We start from the raw sequence: 19,284 nt of genomic DNA on the forward strand, positions 1-19,284 counted from the left end.
TATTCCATTAATTGAATAATCTTATACCAAATTTTTTTTACACTTTATTGTGTATGTATCTACAAGAATCAACATTTTTTATTTTTTTTTTATAATTGACTAAAGATGAAGGTCTACGAGAAAAAAATGGTATCAATCAATTGAATAATTGCTAAGAAATTAAAGATAGTTGCTGCCCTAATGATTGGTATTTTGCAACTTTGTGCACATCTGGACATTTTAATAGAGAACCCGCTACATAATGCTGTCTAGCTTTCCAAGGGCACCACAGACTTTGCAGTCAGGTACCTAGAATAGATGTTCCAACAAAAAGTATATTGATCATTTATTTCACTTTGCTGTAAGCTTCAAACACAATGAGCCAATAGGCAGAAATCATAGAAAGTATTACACCCAATTTGATAATTACCAAATCAAGAGGTTTTGAAGTGAAATTCCTTCGCAGTTAGCATATTGTATAATATATATATCCATGATTTGTCATGTGGACATCCTAGCTGCTGCTGACTAATACCTATAGTGTCTTATACAAGCCCATAGGCTGGGCACCATAGGCTACATGGTGCTCCATCAATCACACCAGTTAACAATGTATATTTTAAGGATCTGTTCTAGTTTTTGTTTGCTCTTGGTTATTTTGTTTGTTTTACAGTCTATTTTCCTGTTTTCACTGTCTATGAAATTATGTAAAAGGCTTTGAGAGAAAATAAATGTATTAGGATAAGATAAGCTAACTGCAGCAGACTAATACAATAGTTCTCTTTTCCCATCACCACAAAAGTAAAAAGTCAATATTTTAGTATTTCTTCAGGTAAAATTGCAGTACATTCTGACTCTTTGATTATGAAAGCCTTGTTTGAGGACTTGATTTTATTCTTTATAGGCTACTCGACCTTTATTTTGAAAAATAAGAAGACCCGGAAGTGTTACTGGCTGCCAATAGAGATGTAAACAAACAACGAATGTTCTGATCCTCCACGTGTCAAACTAAATATGACCTTTTTAATCAAAGACGCAAACAATATGTGTGTTGTCTCCAGGACAATGTTCAGTGTGACAGACATTAGCATCATGCTAACTAGCTGCTGTTACTTCCACCAACAGCTTCTACTGTAACTAATGTAAAACGTGTCATTTGAACGAGGAATATGGATCAACAAAGTTCTAATAATTCTACTGGTAAGAAACTGCATCAACAGTATACATATAAGCAGATATTATTCATAGTGAGAGATTATGCATTGCTCTGTCCAGGGACTAATGTCTCATAACTGGTGTTTTTGCTCTTGTCCATTTTATTCCAAGACTCTACATATACTGCACTTTACTGTACATAGACATAATTAGCCCCTACGGAACCTCTCCCTCCGCTAAGTAGCTCCGAGATGAGTGTCCCTCGTTGGTTCCTGCCGTTTGCGGTGGACATTGTCGCACATTTTCCACTTTACATGTTTCTTACCCCTTTCTGCACATCGTATCCAAAAAGCAAAGCAATTGCGCCACTCTCTCAGATGTTTTAAGTTCTAGCGGAACATAACAGCTTCCAACGAGTTGAAGAAAGTATTTAATTTGCCTCGGTTTTCATCCGGTTACATGTTTTTAAGACATTGCGCAAGAGTTGCGCCCGTAGAGATAACATTACTGATTACCCTACTGGTCAAATGTTGAATTGCATCTTCCAATACAAAATATTATGGAACTGGATGAAAACCGAGGCAAATTAAATACTTTCTTCAACTCGTTGGAAGCTGTTATGTTCCGCTAGAACTTAAAACATCTGAGAGAGTGGCGCAATTGCTTTGCTTTTTGGATACGATGTGCAGAAAGGGGTAAGAAACGTGTAAAAGTGGAAAATGTGCGACAATGTCCACCGCAAACGGCAGGAACCAACGAGGGACCTCATCTCGGAGCTACTTAGCGGAGGGAGAGGTTCCGTAGGGGCTAAGACATAATGTAAACACACACACACACACACACGACACACACACACACACACACACACACACACACACACACACACACACACACACACACACACACACACACACACACACACACACACACACACACACACACACACACACACACACACACACACACACACACACACACACACACACACACCGACCGGCTGACACACACGCACACACACGACACACCCCACAACTGACACTGACAGGACTAAAGACAGTGTCTTTAGTGCTGCAGTCTGTCTGTGTGTGTGTGTGTGTGTGTGTGTCACACCCTTTTAGGTGTCTTTTAGTGCTGCAGTCCTTCATTGAACGCATACATATGGGGCACATATCCGCAAGCAACTCTAGATCCTTGCACACTTGACAGCCCATATACAAACAGAAAAGTCCTATCTGATGGTATTAAACGACGTAATGTAGCTGTACGGAAAGCTTGGATTATCCTCTTTCTATCTGCAAGGTTTTTGTTACATAACAATCCACCGTAGCCATGTTATGAGCTACTTTTAGAGTCTGTCAATAAATTCCGTGCATGTGATAACTTTTGTAAATGTTGGAGTTTGGAAGCACTCTTGGAAATCACTCAACGGTCCTTCGCACCACCTGTTTCTAAATTGCACACAAAGACACAATGCAGGAGGCAGCAGCATGTTGTGTTATTGAAAACGAGCGCTTCCAAACTCCAACACTTAGAAATATTATCACCTGCACAGAATGTATTGACAGAAAGTAGCTCATAAGTCATAACATGTCTACGGTGTATTTTTATGGAACAAACATAATAATTCAAACTTTCTGTACAGCTGCAATGTTTGTGAGTTTAACGTTGTTTAATACAATCAGATAGTACTTTTCTGTTGGGATGTATGGGCTGTCAAGGGTTGGTATTGCAACTCTAGATTCCAGATATTAAAAATAGGATCTAAGAGAGTTGCTTGCGGCTAGCTCTGTCCAGGGATTAATGTCTCATAACTCTGGTGTTTTTGCTCTTGGATTATTTGGGGGTTAGTCTCTTATTGTTATATTTACTATGCTATATGGATGTCCATTTTCGTCAAGACTACATACGGTACACTGCACTTTACTGTACACACATACTGTGTACACACATGTGCGCGTACACACACACACACTCACACTCACACTCACACACTGACACTGCAGCACTAAAGACACATGTAAACTTACTTCATTAAACGCACATATGGGGCACACAAATTGACAGGTGTGATTAACCGCAACGCACCTGTCAATGTGTGTCCCTTAAGTAGGTTATTGTTGAAGTTTGTATATCTTCATTGCTGCTGTCAATGTAGCCTTCCTCAAAAATCAATCTACAGTATACTTCAGGAAATGGCAGTAATGTCATGAGCTAAACATGCCAGACAACCGCCGGTATGGTCCTTTAATCCACTAGAGAATATTTACATTTACTCTCGGTCTCCATCTAATTTGAACCAAAAATATTTGCAATAATCATGTTGAGAGTTCCACGTTGTCCCTGACAACCTTTCCTTCATTCCCACGTACAGGAGGCCAACTGACCTGCTCCACCTTGTCTCTTATGGTTCCAACCTTGCGTCTGATGTCAGCGTTTGCCTGGCAGGTGGTTCAGCGTTGTAACGTGATGCATTATGGGAAGGTGGAGGAGCTGGTGCAGTTGGTGACAGAGGTGGTTCCCCACCTGCTGAGTCACAGAGAGAAGTTTCACATTCTCCTTGGACTGAGAGCAAGGGTAAGATAGACTTAAGTAGGAGGTCGTGGTTCCCTACATTTTCTTCTTGGAGCCCCCCCCCCCCTACATCTGACAAAAGCTGAGATCCCCCACATCCACATAGCACACATACTTGGTTTTCAGGCATTTTAACACTTATGCCCTTTATACTTCGTTGTATGACAAATAGTGAAAATAGCTCTTCTACAAGCACAGAGAGCTTGTACTGTGGATCAGCTATTTTTGAAAAAAACATCTTTAAAAGCTCTATAATTACATATAATGACATGCCCAAAATAGGGATGCCTGGTTGAAAGTGGATAATTTTAACAATATTACTGTTCTATATTAGATGATATTAGACAAGTTGCACTGGTGTCACTTTAAGAACATACAGTGGATGAAACTTATGATTTTGCGCAGCATGTAAAATGTCGGACTACTTCTAAGGTAGTCCAGAGTATTCGACTCGAACACCCTGGACGAACAGACCAACAGTTTGAGGCGAAACACCCTGAAAAGAGTGAGAGCCATGCTTGTACATTGGCACCAACAACCCATTACTCTGGGCACACCTAAATCTAACACATCCATTAATAATTGTATCTGTATAATTGTATTTGCTCCATCTGAAGTACCTATTAAGCCTGCCATGTTTTTAATCTGTTGTAGTTTTTAACCTGAACTGGAGACCAAATCTGTCTAAGCTTTCAAGACCAGACTGTACAATACAGTTCCAGAGTGGAATAAAATAATATATTTTCTTGCATAATGGTGTGTGTGTGTGTGTGTGTGTGTGTGTGTGTGTGTGTGTGTGTGTGTGTGTGTGTGTGTGTGTGTGTGTGTGTGTGTGTGTGTGTGTGTGTGTGTGTGTGTGTGTGTGTGTGTGTGTGTGTGTGTGTGTGTGTGTGACTCAGGAGCTGTTCCCAGAAATAGACTTACAGACACTGGTGTGGGAATTCATCTCCAGATTGGATAAACTGCTGCCTTTACCAGACATCAAACAGGTACCATATTGAATAATATACTGTAGACTTGACTTAGTTATTTAGCTAACTTTGTGGTTCAGGGTGAATTATAAGAGATCAGTGTCTTGTTCATGGACACTTTGGGAAGATAAACTGCAGCGGTTATGGGACACAGAGTTGTGAGTTTATGTATTACCACTTTTATTTGTAAATACAAATGGGTTCCCCTTGTTCATTTTCAGACAACAGAGTTGCTCAGTGCTGCCCCCTCTCTTCTGGAAGAATGTGGACAACTGAAGTTTCAATCGGCCCAACTAGAGACACTGTTACATCACCACGCACTGCAGGGAAATGCCAAAGAATGTATGTTGGAAAATTGTACTGTATGTATAATGCATGATGCTAAACTTGGTTGTCGTGGGTTCCGCTTAGGCTAGGGTACCGCAATTCGGCTCCAAGTAGGAAACAAAACAAACACGGCAATAATTGGACCTGGTCCGAAGCAGACCGAGGAAAATTGGAACCGGTTCGAAAAGGGACCCGAGTGTCACCTCCCCTGCCCCTCCTTCGCTGTAGCTCCGGTGGCCCGGTTGTAAACAGAGTACATATTCGACGACTTGCATGTGTAAATGTATGGGCCAGTGAAATTCTGATTGCAATTGTAATCTTTTTAGATTTAGAAGAAAAGTCACAGCAATGATCTGTAAACGGCAAGTATTTTATTCATGACTAACTCTTGAATAAGAGTTAACCATTATTTTATACTTTGGCTATTAGAAAATAGTAGATATACAAGCTCATAGCGCGGCACTCGGTGCCTGGGTTGAGAGTCAGGGTACTAGTGATGCACGGGCCGACCCGTAACCCTCAGGTCCCGCGGGGTGAACCGCAGGGCGGGCGGACGGGTTATAGATTACGACGCAATTATCGCGGGGCGGGCGAAGCGGGTCAACCCACGGAGGGAAAAAAAACACCAAAAACACACCTTCTCTCTCTCCCTCCATTTGTGCCCCTCTCTCTCTCTCTCTCTCTCTCTCTCTCTCTCTCTCTCTGGAAAGCAATTGAATGGACTTGCTTGTGTGTTTTTTGATTCTATGATTTATATTCACTTTTTGCGGGGCGGGTTGGGGCGGTTTGGGCTCCCGTGCGGGGCGGGTTATGAAAAAACCTGACCCGCACATCACTACAGGGTATTCCATCCATCCAAAGTGGCATCTTCTCAAACCAAACTGCTGCCACCACACAGGACAAAGACGAACGGTCTGCTGTATGCTGTCAATGCTGATATATACAGTATGTCAGTATTATGAGGCAGTGGTTTTCTGGTTATTATTTATTGTATCTTATTGTCTCTTATGTCTGTTTAGCTCCTTCTACCAGAGCTGAGCCTGACCCAGCTGCATTGATGACCCAACCAGAAACAACATCACATTCTCAAGCTGCTCCTACCACTGCTGATAAAGAAAAATGTATGTTTCAGAAAGGCATTACTTTCGGATATATTTAGAGTTGGGGGGGCGATCCGTACAGGTACGGGGTCCTATACGTATGTAATTCACCACATCATCGATCCACGTTCCGATAAAATATATAGGCTAAAATAAAAATCACATCTCTTACGTTTATTCCATCCTGCATAGCGCAGTGAGCACACCCTGACCCAACATACATGCAGACTTGAGACTGCATCTGCAACTACAGAGGAGGAGTAAAAAGATCCGGGATATAGTCAAGCAATTTTAAGCTAATAGCCAAAACGTTTTAGTATATAATAAGGAATTAAACAGTTCTACAATATCCAGCAGACACTTTGTTTTCTCCCAGAATTCTACGACTTGGGTTCTTAGACAGAGATGCAGAGCCCGCCAACCTACAGTAAAATACTATTTAATCATGTTCTATACTCTAGACCTCCAGAATCTAGAGGTCACCAGGGCCCAAGAGTTCATAACATTGAATCCATATTTGATCGGATCTGATTTTGAAATCTTAAAGTTTGTGATCCAGGATTAGACAATCCAGCCACATTTTCTCCCAAGTCTTTCAAAGCAATTCAGGATAGGATCACCTGATCCAGATTTATAAGCCTCATTCGTAGCTCAGTGAATCTGCCTAGCAGCACCACGGCTCGTTCCGTCGGTCGCTCCAGACACTAGCAGTGTAAAGCCAGCGCTGTAACCGGTAGTTTTAACACCTTGGTCTCCCTCAGAGTCTGACACACTTGGACATTTGGCATTTCTTGTGACATGTTGTGTTTATGCATGGTCACTCAGAGAGGGAATGTAGAGGTGTTTGTACCGCATGGAGGCACTACTTTCGCTGCTGGCAGAATGAAGCTTCACATGCACACACAGCGGGCGTGGGTTCCGCTTAGGCTAGGGTACCGCAATTCAGTAAGAAACAAATCCAAAATGCCCAGTACCGAGTACCCATCAAAATAATTTATGTTGCTAAAGCAGTGGTTCCCGAACTTTTTAGCTCAATACAGTGCCGCGTTGTTAGCTTGTAGATCTGCTATTTTCACTACTTCTTAAACATTTATTTATTTATGGTAATAATTAGATTTTGTAGCACTATAAGTTTTGTTTTTTTGAAAAGAAGATTTAGAGGTTTTAGAGGTTTTAATTGATGAAAAGATTTTTTCTATTTAAACTTTTTTAAATCTATTGAAATAATATATTTTTAAACATAGGAAATGAAAAAAAGGGAATATTTACTTGCTCATAAAAATGTCTCCACGACTCAGACATGGGTCCCGAGTCCCACTGTTTGGGAAACAGTGACCTAAAGCATAATCTACTTATATAAAAAAATATATATAACAGAAAATATAAAGCCTGTGTTTAAAAAGAACACAGAACTGGCAGATGGAAATAATCAGTTTTCCCCCTTTACAAGCAGGAATAGTATGAAGAGAGAAACAACACTTGGTTATTCAACCAGCTTTGTAGGTTTTCTAGCAGCTACAAATGTCGGGCGTCGCTTTGTATCTTCATGTCGCTGGTTTCCACTGAAAATAAATGGTAACCTCCTGTAACTTTGTAGCTGCCAGTGTGAACACAGCATAACACTTTCCTACAGCACGTCACAATCAATTCTTTTTCCTTATCTTTTTCATTGTAATGTCTTTCAGGCGTTGATCTCTACACACCACCGGGGTTGCACGCATGCACTCAGTGTTCGTTCTCTCACAGCCAAGAAGACAATCTTCTGCAACACATCAGACAGGAGCACACCGCCAGAGAGCCTAGCACTGCAGCCGACTCAGCACACAAACACGACGATCTCCTTCACATGAGAATCCACACTCTGCCCTTCCACTGCGACCATTGTGACAAGCGCTACGAGCGAAAAGCACAGCTGATAAGGCATCGGCGATTGCACACGGCCGAGCGGCCCTTCCTGTGCACGTACTGTGGCCGTCGGTTCCGCTGCTCAAGCAGGATGCAGGAACACGTGCGCACGCACACAAACGAATGGTGTTACAAGTGCCACATCTGTGGAAAGACTTTTATCCAGCACCAGGGTTACAAAAGACACGCACTCATGCACAAAGGGGAAAAGAACTACTTGTGCACGGAGTGCGGAAAGGCGTTTTTGACGCCCGGAGAGCTCAGGCTGCACACAAGATCCCACACTGGTGAAAAGCCGTACTTGTGCACACTGTGTGGGAAGAGGTTATCTAACTCAAGCGCACTTACTGTTCACATGAGAACTCACACCCGGGAAAAACCTTATAGTTGCACTCACTGCTCCAAAGCCTTCACCTCATCAAGTAAACTGAAAAGACACATGTTCATTCACTTTGACAAAAAACCTTTTGAGTGTTTCAAATGCGGCAAGGGGTTCACTCAAAAGTGTAATTTGAAAACTCACATTCGGACATGCAAGTCTACAACTACTAATGATAATGATGATAGTTAAAGTAATAGGACACTTTGGTAGAGGTTTGGATTGTGTAGTTATGTCGTACTATGTGAAAATGCACAGTAGGGCATGTAAAAAGTAGCCAGCAAAGGCAACCGGTGACAAAGCTACACCAACTTTTTTATCTCAATTCATTTTGTTGGGGAATTTTTGTTGTTGTTGAAAATAGCCAATCTACGAGCTCACAGCGCATCGCCTAAATGTTTTGGGTTGATCAAGCTAATTGATTTAGTCAATTATTGAAAGAAAAAAAAACCTGCACACTGTTTTCAAATGCAAGAAAAAAAGGTTTCATGGGAATATAACAATGTTTCGGTCTATTAGACCTTCATCATCTTTAGTCAATTATAGAAAAAATAAATCTTCTCGATTCTTAGGTATATACACAATAAAGTGTCAGAAAAATGTGGTATAACATTGTTCAATTAATGGAATAAGTAATCGATTGAAATTTTAATAGAGAACCTAGTGTGTGGGTGGTTGAAACTGGTAGCTGTGGTTAGGGTGCCACACTGGACAGCAGGGGTAACACCCATGTGTTAAGTTTTGGTGACCATAGATATATATATATGGTGGTGACATTATTACATAACCTCTGACCCCATGATTGACAGTGAATAGAGGAGTCTTTGGCGATATTACCTTTTGTTCTACAAACGTTCACTGCAATTCATACATCCATTCTTGCAGTTCACTTTTTGTAAGATGATCCCTTTAGCAATAACTTGGATTTAATACTTAACATGTTTTATGTTTAAAACTAATTCTATTCTTAATTTCATCTCCGTTCTTATTCCAATGATGCAAATAAACAACATCATATAAAATCATGCTCTTGCGTGGCAATTTACAGTGATATACTCATTGATTGAAGGAAGTTTTTGTGTTTTAGGGGTAAAACAGTCAAACTAATCAATTTGATGTGAATCAAAATAATAGATATTAATCAAATAAAGTAAAAATAATTAATGCTACACTTAATTATTACACGCCAAGTATTTCATGATCGTGCCTTTGCACCTTTGTGCACATCAGACACACAGCTTCACTGTGCCATTACCATGGTTTAAATAGAGCTGTGTTTCCCCGACACCGCTGGATTGCAGCTTTAAAGGCTATATGTGGACATCCTGGCTGCTGTGTCATCTTAGCCCATAGGCTGCCTGGGCACCATGTATAAACATCAGTCAGTGTTTATTTTATTGATCTGTTCTAGTTTTTGTTGGCTCTTTTCTTGGCTATTTTGTTTGTTTAAAAATAAACTGGTCAGGTTACTACTTGGCCTCACACCTAGAACTCACCTAACCCCTGCTCATTATGCTAGGGTGGGATGGCTCAGGGTAGAGGACAGAGTACAGCAACTTGCAATGAGCCTGGTCTACAAGATACGCTACACCACAAAGACATCCATTTACCTGTCAAACTACTTACAAAACGTCAATAACGTCCACAATCACAACACCAGAGGGAGCTCCACTATGTTCAACCCATATTTGGCTCAAACAATGGGTTAAATTAGTTCTCCTGCTATGCCACAAAAATGTGGAACGCCCTACCAACAGTCATAAAGGAGTGTAAATCCCTACTCTCCATCAAAACCGCTCTAAAGGAGCACTTTACAGGTGGCTGCAATTCAAAACAGGCCCCTGTAAAAAGTCAATGCCTACCCGCACAAATTGTATACTTGTCTGTCATTAAATGTTTCGATGTACAAAGGACCCCAATGGAAACAAGCCAGGCTTTCTTGGGTTTAAAATCCTCTTAGCAGACCAGTATTGAACTGTACTTTACTATGCTTTTTTTTGCAAACTTCTAATAAAGTATTCAATCAATCAATCAATCAATCAATCGATCAAACAGCCGTGGGGGCGTGTTTGGGTTCCCCGGGCTTTAAAAAAAATAAAAGCCTGGAGATTGAGGCTACCAGGCTTTCCACCGCGGCGCGCAGCCTTTAACCTCACTCCGTCAAATGGAAGAAGCTTGCGACACACATTTTGTTTCAAATGAGATTTCCGGAGGGAGGGGGGTTTACCAGGCTACGCAGCCTTGCCACCGCGGAGGAAAGCCTGGCATTCGTTCTAAAACTAGGGCGTGATCCGGTTTAGAAAAAGTGAAAACAAGAATCCTGGTTCCGGTGGTCGGTTCCGGTTGGCGTCGCATTGTTTTTGTTCCCCACATAATGCGAATCAATTAGTTTAGTCTCGGTAGTCGCGCTACGAGTTATAATAGACAACGGACATACCAAACGATTATAAATATTACACCTAAAGAAACGAAAAAATTATACCACCAAACTAAACCAGTTTTAGGGGAATCATTTTGGAGATGCACGGTGCCGGTGGTTCCGGTCATTGGTTCTGGCCACCTGATGACGTAAAGTTATTTCCGCTCTGACCGGAATCAGAAACCCGAAAATGGTACTAATCAGCTTCCCAGTTCCCATCATCCCAGGCTACGCGCGGCGGAACAGAGTTGGAGCTCCGTTCCGTGAGCAGAAATTGGACTTCCGGTTTTCGAGCTAGCAGAAATAAGGCTTCCGGTTGCCTTCAAAATAAGATCTACATTTTTTTATATTTTTTAAAAGACACAAATCTATTTTAAAAATACATTATGATGTATGCCTTTTAAATGGCTCATACTAAAACACTTCCAAGTGGCAAGTTTAAAAAAAGGACACAATTGCATATAAAAAATACATTTATGATGTACAGTATGTCTTTTTAAATGGCTTAGATCACTTCTAAGTGCCAGGTTGTTCCAGATTGAGGCTATTGACCCCCATCAAATGTGCACTTCACACCTAAATATGGGCCATTTGTAACAGGAATTTATTCAAAGGTTTGAAAACCACTGCATTTAGGTTAGAAACACTTTGAATGGTTAAGCATGCATTCTCTAATTAATGTTTGTCCTGCAAGTGTAAAGTGTAACCTGAAAACCTTATATTATTGCTTTCGTTTTTCCCTGCTAAATGTCTCTCCTTTCATTCTGCTGTAGTTAGGTAATAATTAAGTTATCAGTCCAACCCTGATTTTAAAGCAGATGCCTAGAATTACATAATTACGGTGCTTAGTGCCGGAACTTCCGAGGTACGCACGCGTTCGGGGAGACCCCCTCTACACCGCCACACTCTCCGCTAAGCGGCACAGGTGTATTTTGAAAAGTGGCGGGCCGTCCAGTGAGGTCAGGGGTCAGAAAAGGGCCTTTTTCAGTGCATAGCCTATACAAATTGGACACTGGACAGGAGACGGTGCTTAGTGCCGGAACTTGCAAGGTACGCACGCGTTCGGGGAGACCCCCTCTACACCGCCACACTCTCCGCTAAGCGGCACAGGTGTATTTTGAAAAGTGGCGGGCCGTCCAGTGAGGTCAGGGGTCAGAAAAGGGCCTTTTTCAGTGCATAGCCTATACAAATTGGACACTGGACAGGAGACGGAGCTTAGTGCCGGAACTTCTGAGGTACGCACGTGTTCGGGGAGACCCCCTCTACACCGCCACACTCTCCGCTAAGCGGCACAGGTGTATTTTGAAAAGTGGCGGGCCGTCCAGTGAGGTCAAGGGTCAGAAAAGGGCCTTTTTCAGTGCATAGCCTATACAAATTGGACACTGGACAGGAGACGGAGCTTAGTGCCGGAACTTGCAAGGTACGCACGCGTACGGGGAGACCCCCTCTACACCGCCACACTCTCCGCTAAGCGGCACAGGTGTATTTTGAAAAGTGGCGGGCCGTCCAGTGAGGTCAGGGGTCAGAAAAGGGCCTTTTTCAGTGCATAGCCTATACAAATTGGACACTGGACAGGAGACGGAGCTTAGTGCCGGAACTTCTGAGGTACGCACGCGTACGGGGAAACCCCCTCTACACCGCCACACTCTCCGCTAAGCGGCACAGGTGTATTTTGAAAAGTGGCGGGCCGTCCAGTGAGGTCAGGGGTCAGAAAAGGGCCTTTTTCAGTGCATAGCCTATACAAATTGGACACTGGACAGGAGACGGAGCTTAGTGCCGGAACTTGCAAGGTACGCACGCGTACGGGGAGACCCCCTCTACACCGCCACACTCTCCGCTAAGCGGCACAGGTGTATTTTGAAAAGTGGCGGGCCGTCCAGTGAGGTCAGGGGTCAGAAAAGGGCCTTTTTCAGTGCATAGCCTATACAAATTGGACACTGGACAGGAGACGGAGCTTAGTGCCGGAACTTGCAAGGTACGCACGCGTTCGGGGAGACCCCCTCTACACCGCCACACTCTCCGCTAAGCGGCACAGGTGTATTTTGAAAAGTGGCGGGCCGTCCAGTGAGGTCAAGGGTCAGAAAAGGGCCTTTTTCAGTGCATAGCCTATACAAATTGGACACTGGACAGGAGACGGAGCTTAGTGCCGGAACTTGCAAGGTACGCACGCGTTCGGGGAGACCCCCTCTACACCGCCACACTCTCCGCTAAGCGGCACTAAGGTGTAGAAAAAAGTGGCGGGCCGTCCAGTGAGGTCAGGCAGTGAGGTCAGGGGTCAGAAACGCAAACGCGGTCATTGGACGCAACCCCACACAACCCCACACAACCACACACAATAAAAGAATACAGACAAGGCTTTGAAAGTTTAAAAAAAATACCTTTTAATTACTCTTTACTAATAAAACAGTGTACAAATTATCAAAAAAATAAATAAATAAAGTTTCCAATATTTGTTTTTAAACATTGCCAATTGTCTTAAGGTGGACTGAGAGGCTACTTTAGTAGTTTAGTAGTCACAGATTTGATCAATTTACTTTATGTGTGTGTGTGTGTTAATAACAGCACTCATTATTCAAACACAAATCATGCAAAACTGTAAAAATGTGGAAGTTCTAGGAAGTGCAAACCACACTCAAAAGTATAAAATGGTACTGCGTGCAACGTACCTAAATGCAAACATCACTGTTGGAACTGCGTACCCCACACAATTTTTTTAAATGTCTATTTATAAATAAATAATAAACGGGTACAACATGCAATGTACCACGGTGCAAAGATCACTCAAATGTATTATAAACGGGTACAACGTGCAATGTACTCAAAAGTGCAACACAGCAAACATAAAGTGCAAACACACACACACACACACACACACACACACCACAAATTTATCAAAAGATAGATGTACGTATATAAAGCAAAACCAGCTCAGTCCAAACATTGCATAGTCTTGTGCTCTAACGTTTGTTTTTTGATGATCACAGTAAGCACAAAGACTAAAAAATTAAATTAAATAAAATTAGATTAAATCAAAACCTAAAGGAAAAAAAAGCAAGACCAAAATGAAATTCCCTCCTGGTGTCTTGGGAAGATGTCAGTTCGGGTCCTTTGCATTCCTCCATTGGCAATGTTCTCCTGCAACATAGACACAACAGAACCTTTTAGGTAGTTTGTCCAAGGTAAGGTAAATCATCACAGTACATGCTTAAACTTTGTACTCAGAGAATTAACTTTCCGCCTGACAACTCATACATAACACAATCTCGCTTTTCACGCTGGCTTTTGAAAGTGTTGAGGCTCACATCAAACAGAATAGCTTTGGAAAACAAACAAGTGAAAATACCACAGCTGCTGCCGTCTTCTTGTGCTATGAAATTGGGACAACTGTGATAACACTCATATCTAAATGTGATACTCATACCTCTGCCATACAATGCAAAGTACTGTAAGGCTAAGTACTTTTGCAGTGGAAAAAATACCTTAACCAGGTCTTGCTCATACACACGTAGTGAATCCATTATCACAACATCTAATGCTATAACATCACCCTTCACTGTCTTTTTTGAGAAATCTACCGCGATGGCTCCCCAATGGGACTTATTTGCGTTGACAGGCAATATCACCAACTCATAATTCCACCAATTGCCTGATGCTCGTGGTACATCTGGCAGGACACTGATGTCATCACACCAAGTACTCTGTAACTGTTGGCTGACAAAAGTGCTGGGACAAATATACGCTTTTTTTTCAACACCAGAAAGCAAGAGCTGATGGTACTCATCGATCGTCTTATCACTCAGCCACCCGTTATTCTTCACAGTTGGCTTTGAAATGGGTCTCACTTTTCTATCCCTTGTCTGCTTGGGTTGTTTGCATCTGGCTGTGCATTTATGTTTTCGTTTGACCTGCGGAAAGTTGATTAGTTTCACACTATTCGTTTTTTCGTATGACACGACAAAGAAACTAGCTGTGGTCAGTATTTTTTGCATCAGCTCAAAGGTATAGCCTGCTGTGTCATTGGATGCATTTGTCATGATATGCCATTGCTGGTCTTTACAGGTGTATAATGACACATATGGTGACTTATCAAAAAATGCACAAATACTGGACACAGCATAATCATTTTGGTGGTACAGACAGGAGAGAGTGAACGTTTTTGGAATTTCTGCACCAGATCTTAGCAGGAGAAGTAAAGACTGTGGGCTGTGAATTACTTTATAGGTTGATAAGCTTAAGTCCTGCTTACATGTTTTACATTGGTCAAGTTGAGCAGGAAATGTTTTTGCAACTGCATCCAAGATGCCTTTTTGTGACACTTCAAGTGGCTGCACTATGAGTTGTGACTTGTTCTTTCTAGATGGTACGGCCTGGTCACCACATTGAGTACAAATATAGCGACCAAGACTTTTAAGGCAAAGCAGGTCATTTCCAAGGAAAGGAGCCCCAAGTGTGTCATCCACAAAGCTGTCTAATATGTGGCACACGTCTGTCATAGAAAATTGCCGAGACACTAATGACACCACCTGAGTGTTGGCAACATTGAGTTTCTCAAGCGCTTTGTTAAACAATGCTGGGGACTGCGCTGCTGCTGCTGCTGCTGCTCATGCTGCTGCTGCAAGCCGTGTGTGACATTTTTGGAAAGCAGATGTCTGTTTTAGAAATGTTAGTATTGGTAATGGTATGGCTTCAAACATATTGTGATTTGGTCTTTCATTGCAAAAAAACACATCCACACCATGGCCAATATCTTCCAAATTGTCCTCTATTGTGATGCCAGCATTAAGTGATGAAATCTGACCATGAAATCTAGTGGGTCATTGTGCATTGACAAGGACAACGCTGGGATGCTCTTGACTAATTCTTGAGTGACACCATGGATTGTTTTAGCATGAAATGTGTGCCCTGGATTTTGAAAAAATATATCATCAACCGCAGTGTCATATGAATTGTCTTTTCGATCATGCTCTTTATCAATAATTCCTGCAATTCCTGGCAGCTTCTGTGTTTCATACTTAATGCGGCCAATACTAGCTTCCACCTCGCTGGAGTTCCTTTTGCTACCAAGTACAATACAAGCAGCAGATACTATATTACCTGCTTGTTTCAGTGTTTTGGCATTAACTAAAGCGCTGAAGATGAACATAGCCAATTTAAACCTATAATCTCTATTAAAGTACTGTTGTTTGCAAATGTGACTTGCCTGTTTCATCAGATGACTCTTACATGCTCGTATGGTACAAAAACATGGCTTGTATGTTTTTCTGATGGTAGCAATAGAAAAGTTGTGATTAGCAAAACGTATTATACAGTAAGGATTTGATTCCTTCAGCTTTCTGGCAAATAACTCTTGCCATTCATACCTCTTAAAAGTCTTACTTCCTTTGGCTCTGTAGGAGTGAAAAAGTTCCCATTCGGAAGCCTGCAAAGTAAAGCTAGTAGGTTCAAGGGCACAGTGTTTGAAGGGTCCTAGTGTTGCACCAGGTCCCATGACACTCTGAACAGTACTTTCATCTAGAGTCTGCATTTGTATGTCATCCTCTTCAAGACTATTCAATTTACACTCACGTCCTATGTTAGGCTGACCCACCACAGATTGATTGCCAGACTGATCAAGCTGTTCATCTACAGGGCACTCATGAAGTGCATAGGACTGTTCTATTTCCACAAACGGCTCTTGTAGGGCCGAAACATAGTCTACAGGGCTTTCATGAAGTGCAGGGGAGTGATCTGTTTCACGTTCCACAAAAGGCTGTTCAACTACAGGGCTGTCTTGCACTACCAACTTTTCCTCCTCTCCATGGTGCACAAATGGCTTAGGCTGCACCTGAACACGGCAATTTCTTTCTGTATATAGAATCCCCTGTGTCAATGCCTCATGATTGCAAGTGGTGGATAAACAGGCATAAGTGAGAGTATCAAAGTCTCGACTCGGTGAAACTCCCACACAGTCCATATGATACCAGCCTCCACAGAGATTACATTCAAGCATAGCTTTTGCTGGGTCATTTGTTTTTTCACAAATGCAATAGACAGTTTTTTTTTGTTTGTTTTTTGGCCTCACCCACTCATCACCTAGTGTATGTTTGGCATTTCTTTTGCCCACATGCATTTTCATGGGTGTAGCAGATGTATTAGCTTGTAGAACCTCTGCAGCTATCTTGTCAGCTTTATCTGAATATGCACTAATATGTTTCTTCTCTGTGGTCAAGGTATCACCACTATCTGGACATCCACTATTGTCATCCATATCCTGGATGTTCCCAATATCAACTGAACAAGCAAGAGTATTTTGGTCTCCCTCATCAAACAGATTAATAAGGCCTTTCACATCACCTCTATTTGCTTGCCAAATTTGACGGAGACGTTTAACAGAAAGCATCTCTCTTTTTTGTGAACTAATTGGCCAACCAAGTTCTATTGCAACATCTCTCCAGAAGCTGACATTGTCTCTGTCTGTGTGTTGTTTTTGCATTGCGTGTATTGCTTTAGCAATGGGAAGATAATTCGTATCGTCTTTCTGTCTATTTTTGTGTTTCAAAGCAAAGTCTTTGCTGCCACCACATAATTTCAACTTGTTATTATCTGTACGATTTGTGACTTTAAGCCCAGCTCCAAAAGCTTTGCACCGTGGTACATTGCATGTTGTACCCGTTTATTATACATTTGAGTGATGTTTGCATTTAGGTACGTTGCACGCAGTACCATTTTATACTTTTGAGTGTGGTTTGCACTTCCTAGAACTTCCACATTTTTACAGTTTTGCATGATTTGTGTTTGAATAATGAGTGCTGTTATTAACACACACACACACATAAAGTAAATTGATCAAATCTGTGACTACTAAACTACTAAAGTAGCCTCTCAGTCCACCTTAAGACAATTGGCAATGTTTAAAAACAAATATTGGAAACTTTATTTATTTATTTTTTTGATAATTTGTACACTGTTTTATTAGTAAAGAGTAATTAAAAGGTCTTTTTTTTAAACTTTCAAAGCCTTGTCTGTATTCTTTTATTGTGTGTGGTTGTGTGGGGTTGTGTGGGGTTGCGTCCAATGACCGCGTTTGCGTTTCTGACCCCTGACCTCACTGGACGGCCGCCACTTTTTTCTACACCTTAGTGCCGCTTAGCGGAGAGTGTGGCGGTGTAGAGGGGGTCTCCCCGAACGCGTGCGTACCTTGCAAGTTCCGGCACTAAGCTCCGTCTCCTGTCCAGTGTCCAATTTGTATAGGCTATGCACTGAAAAAGGCCCTTTTCTGACCCTTGACCTCACTGGACGGCCCGCCACTTTTCAAAATACACCTGTGCCGCTTAGCGGAGAGTGTGGCGGTGTAGAGGGGGTCTCCCCGAACGCGTGCGTACCTTGCAAGTTCCGGCACTAAGCTCCGTCTCCTGTCCAGTGTCCAATTTGTATAGGCTATGCACTGAAAAAGGCCCTTTTCTGACCCCTGACCTCACTGGACGGCCCGCCACTTTTCAAAATACACCTGTGCCGCTTAGCGGAGAGTGTGGCGGTGTAGAGGGGGTCTCCCCGAACACGTGCGTACCTCAGAAGTTCCGGCACTAAGCTCCGTCTCCTGTCCAGTGTCCAATTTGTATAGGCTATGCACTGAAAAAGGCCCTTTTCTGACCCCTGACCTCACTGGACGGCCCGCCACTTTTCAAAATACACCTGTGCCGCTTAGTGGAGAGTGTGGCGGTGTAGAGGGGGTCTCCCCGAACGCGTGCGTACCTTGCAAGTTCCGGCACTAAGCTCCGTCTCCTGTCCAGTGTCCAATTTGTATAGGCTATGCACTGAAAAAGGCCCTTTTCTGACCCTTGACCTCACTGGACGGCCCGCCACTTTTCAAAATACACCTGTGCCGCTTAGTGGAGAGTGTGGCGGTGTAGAGGGGGTCTCCCCGAACGCGTGCGTACCTTGCAAGTTCCGGCACTAAGCTCCGTCTCCTGTCCAGTGTCCAATTTGTATAGGCTATGCACTGAAAAAGGCCCTTTTCTGACCCTTGACCTCACTGGACGGCCCGCCACTTTTCAAAATACACCTGTGCCGCTTAGCGGAGAGTGTGGCGGTGTAGAGGGGGTCTCCCCGAACGCGTGCGTACCTTGCAAGTTCCGGCACTAAGCTCCGTCTCCTGTCCAGTGTCCAATTTGTATAGGCTATGCACTGAAAAAGGCCCTTTTCTGACCCCTGACCTCACTGGACGGCCCGCCACTTTTCAAAATACACCTGTGCCGCTTAGCGGAGAGTGTGGCGGTGTAGAGGGGGTCTCCCCGAACGCGTGCGTACCTTGCAAGTTCCGGCACTAAGCTCCGTCTCCTGTCCAGTGTCCAATTTGTATAGGCTATGCACTGAAAAAGGCCCTTTTCTGACCCTTGACCTCACTGGACGGCCCGCCACTTTTCAAAATACACCTGTGCCGCTTAGCGGAGAGTGTGGCGGTGTAGAGGGGGTCTCCCCGAACGCGTGCGTACCTCAGAA

At 42.8% G+C, this 19,284-nt stretch overlaps 1 protein-coding gene across 1 annotated transcript; it reads left to right on the forward strand.

The window, feature by feature from the left end:
- Window positions 1-929: 929 nt before the first annotated feature.
- Window positions 930-9,380, forward strand: LOC308079750 (uncharacterized protein). The gene is made up of 6 exons (XM_080421342.1): window positions 930-1,179; window positions 3,506-3,708; window positions 4,605-4,694; window positions 4,898-5,018; window positions 6,023-6,124; window positions 7,789-9,380. The coding sequence occupies exons 1-6, from the start codon at window positions 1,149-1,151 to the stop codon at window positions 8,577-8,579; spliced, it is 1,338 nt and encodes a 445-aa protein (XP_080277468.1). The 5' UTR covers window positions 930-1,148; the 3' UTR covers window positions 8,580-9,380.
- Window positions 9,381-19,284: the final 9,904 nt, after the last annotated feature.

The sequence above is a fragment of the Gymnoscopelus braueri genome, assembly GCF_963280865.1.
Source record: "Gymnoscopelus braueri genome assembly, chromosome: 23".
Classification (NCBI taxonomy): Eukaryota; Metazoa; Chordata; class Actinopteri; order Myctophiformes; family Myctophidae; genus Gymnoscopelus; species Gymnoscopelus braueri.

Excerpts from the sequence above, each read along its gene's own strand:
- LOC308079750 (XM_080421342.1), top strand. The coding sequence starts at position 1,149 with ATGGATCAACAAAGTTCTAATAATTCTACTG. Across the intron at positions 1,180-3,505 it reads AAGTTCTAATAATTCTACTG|GAGGCCAACTGACCTGCTCC; the intron begins GTAAGAAACTGC and ends TCCCACGTACAG. Across the intron at positions 4,695-4,897 it reads CTTTACCAGACATCAAACAG|ACAACAGAGTTGCTCAGTGC; the intron begins GTACCATATTGA and ends GTTCATTTTCAG.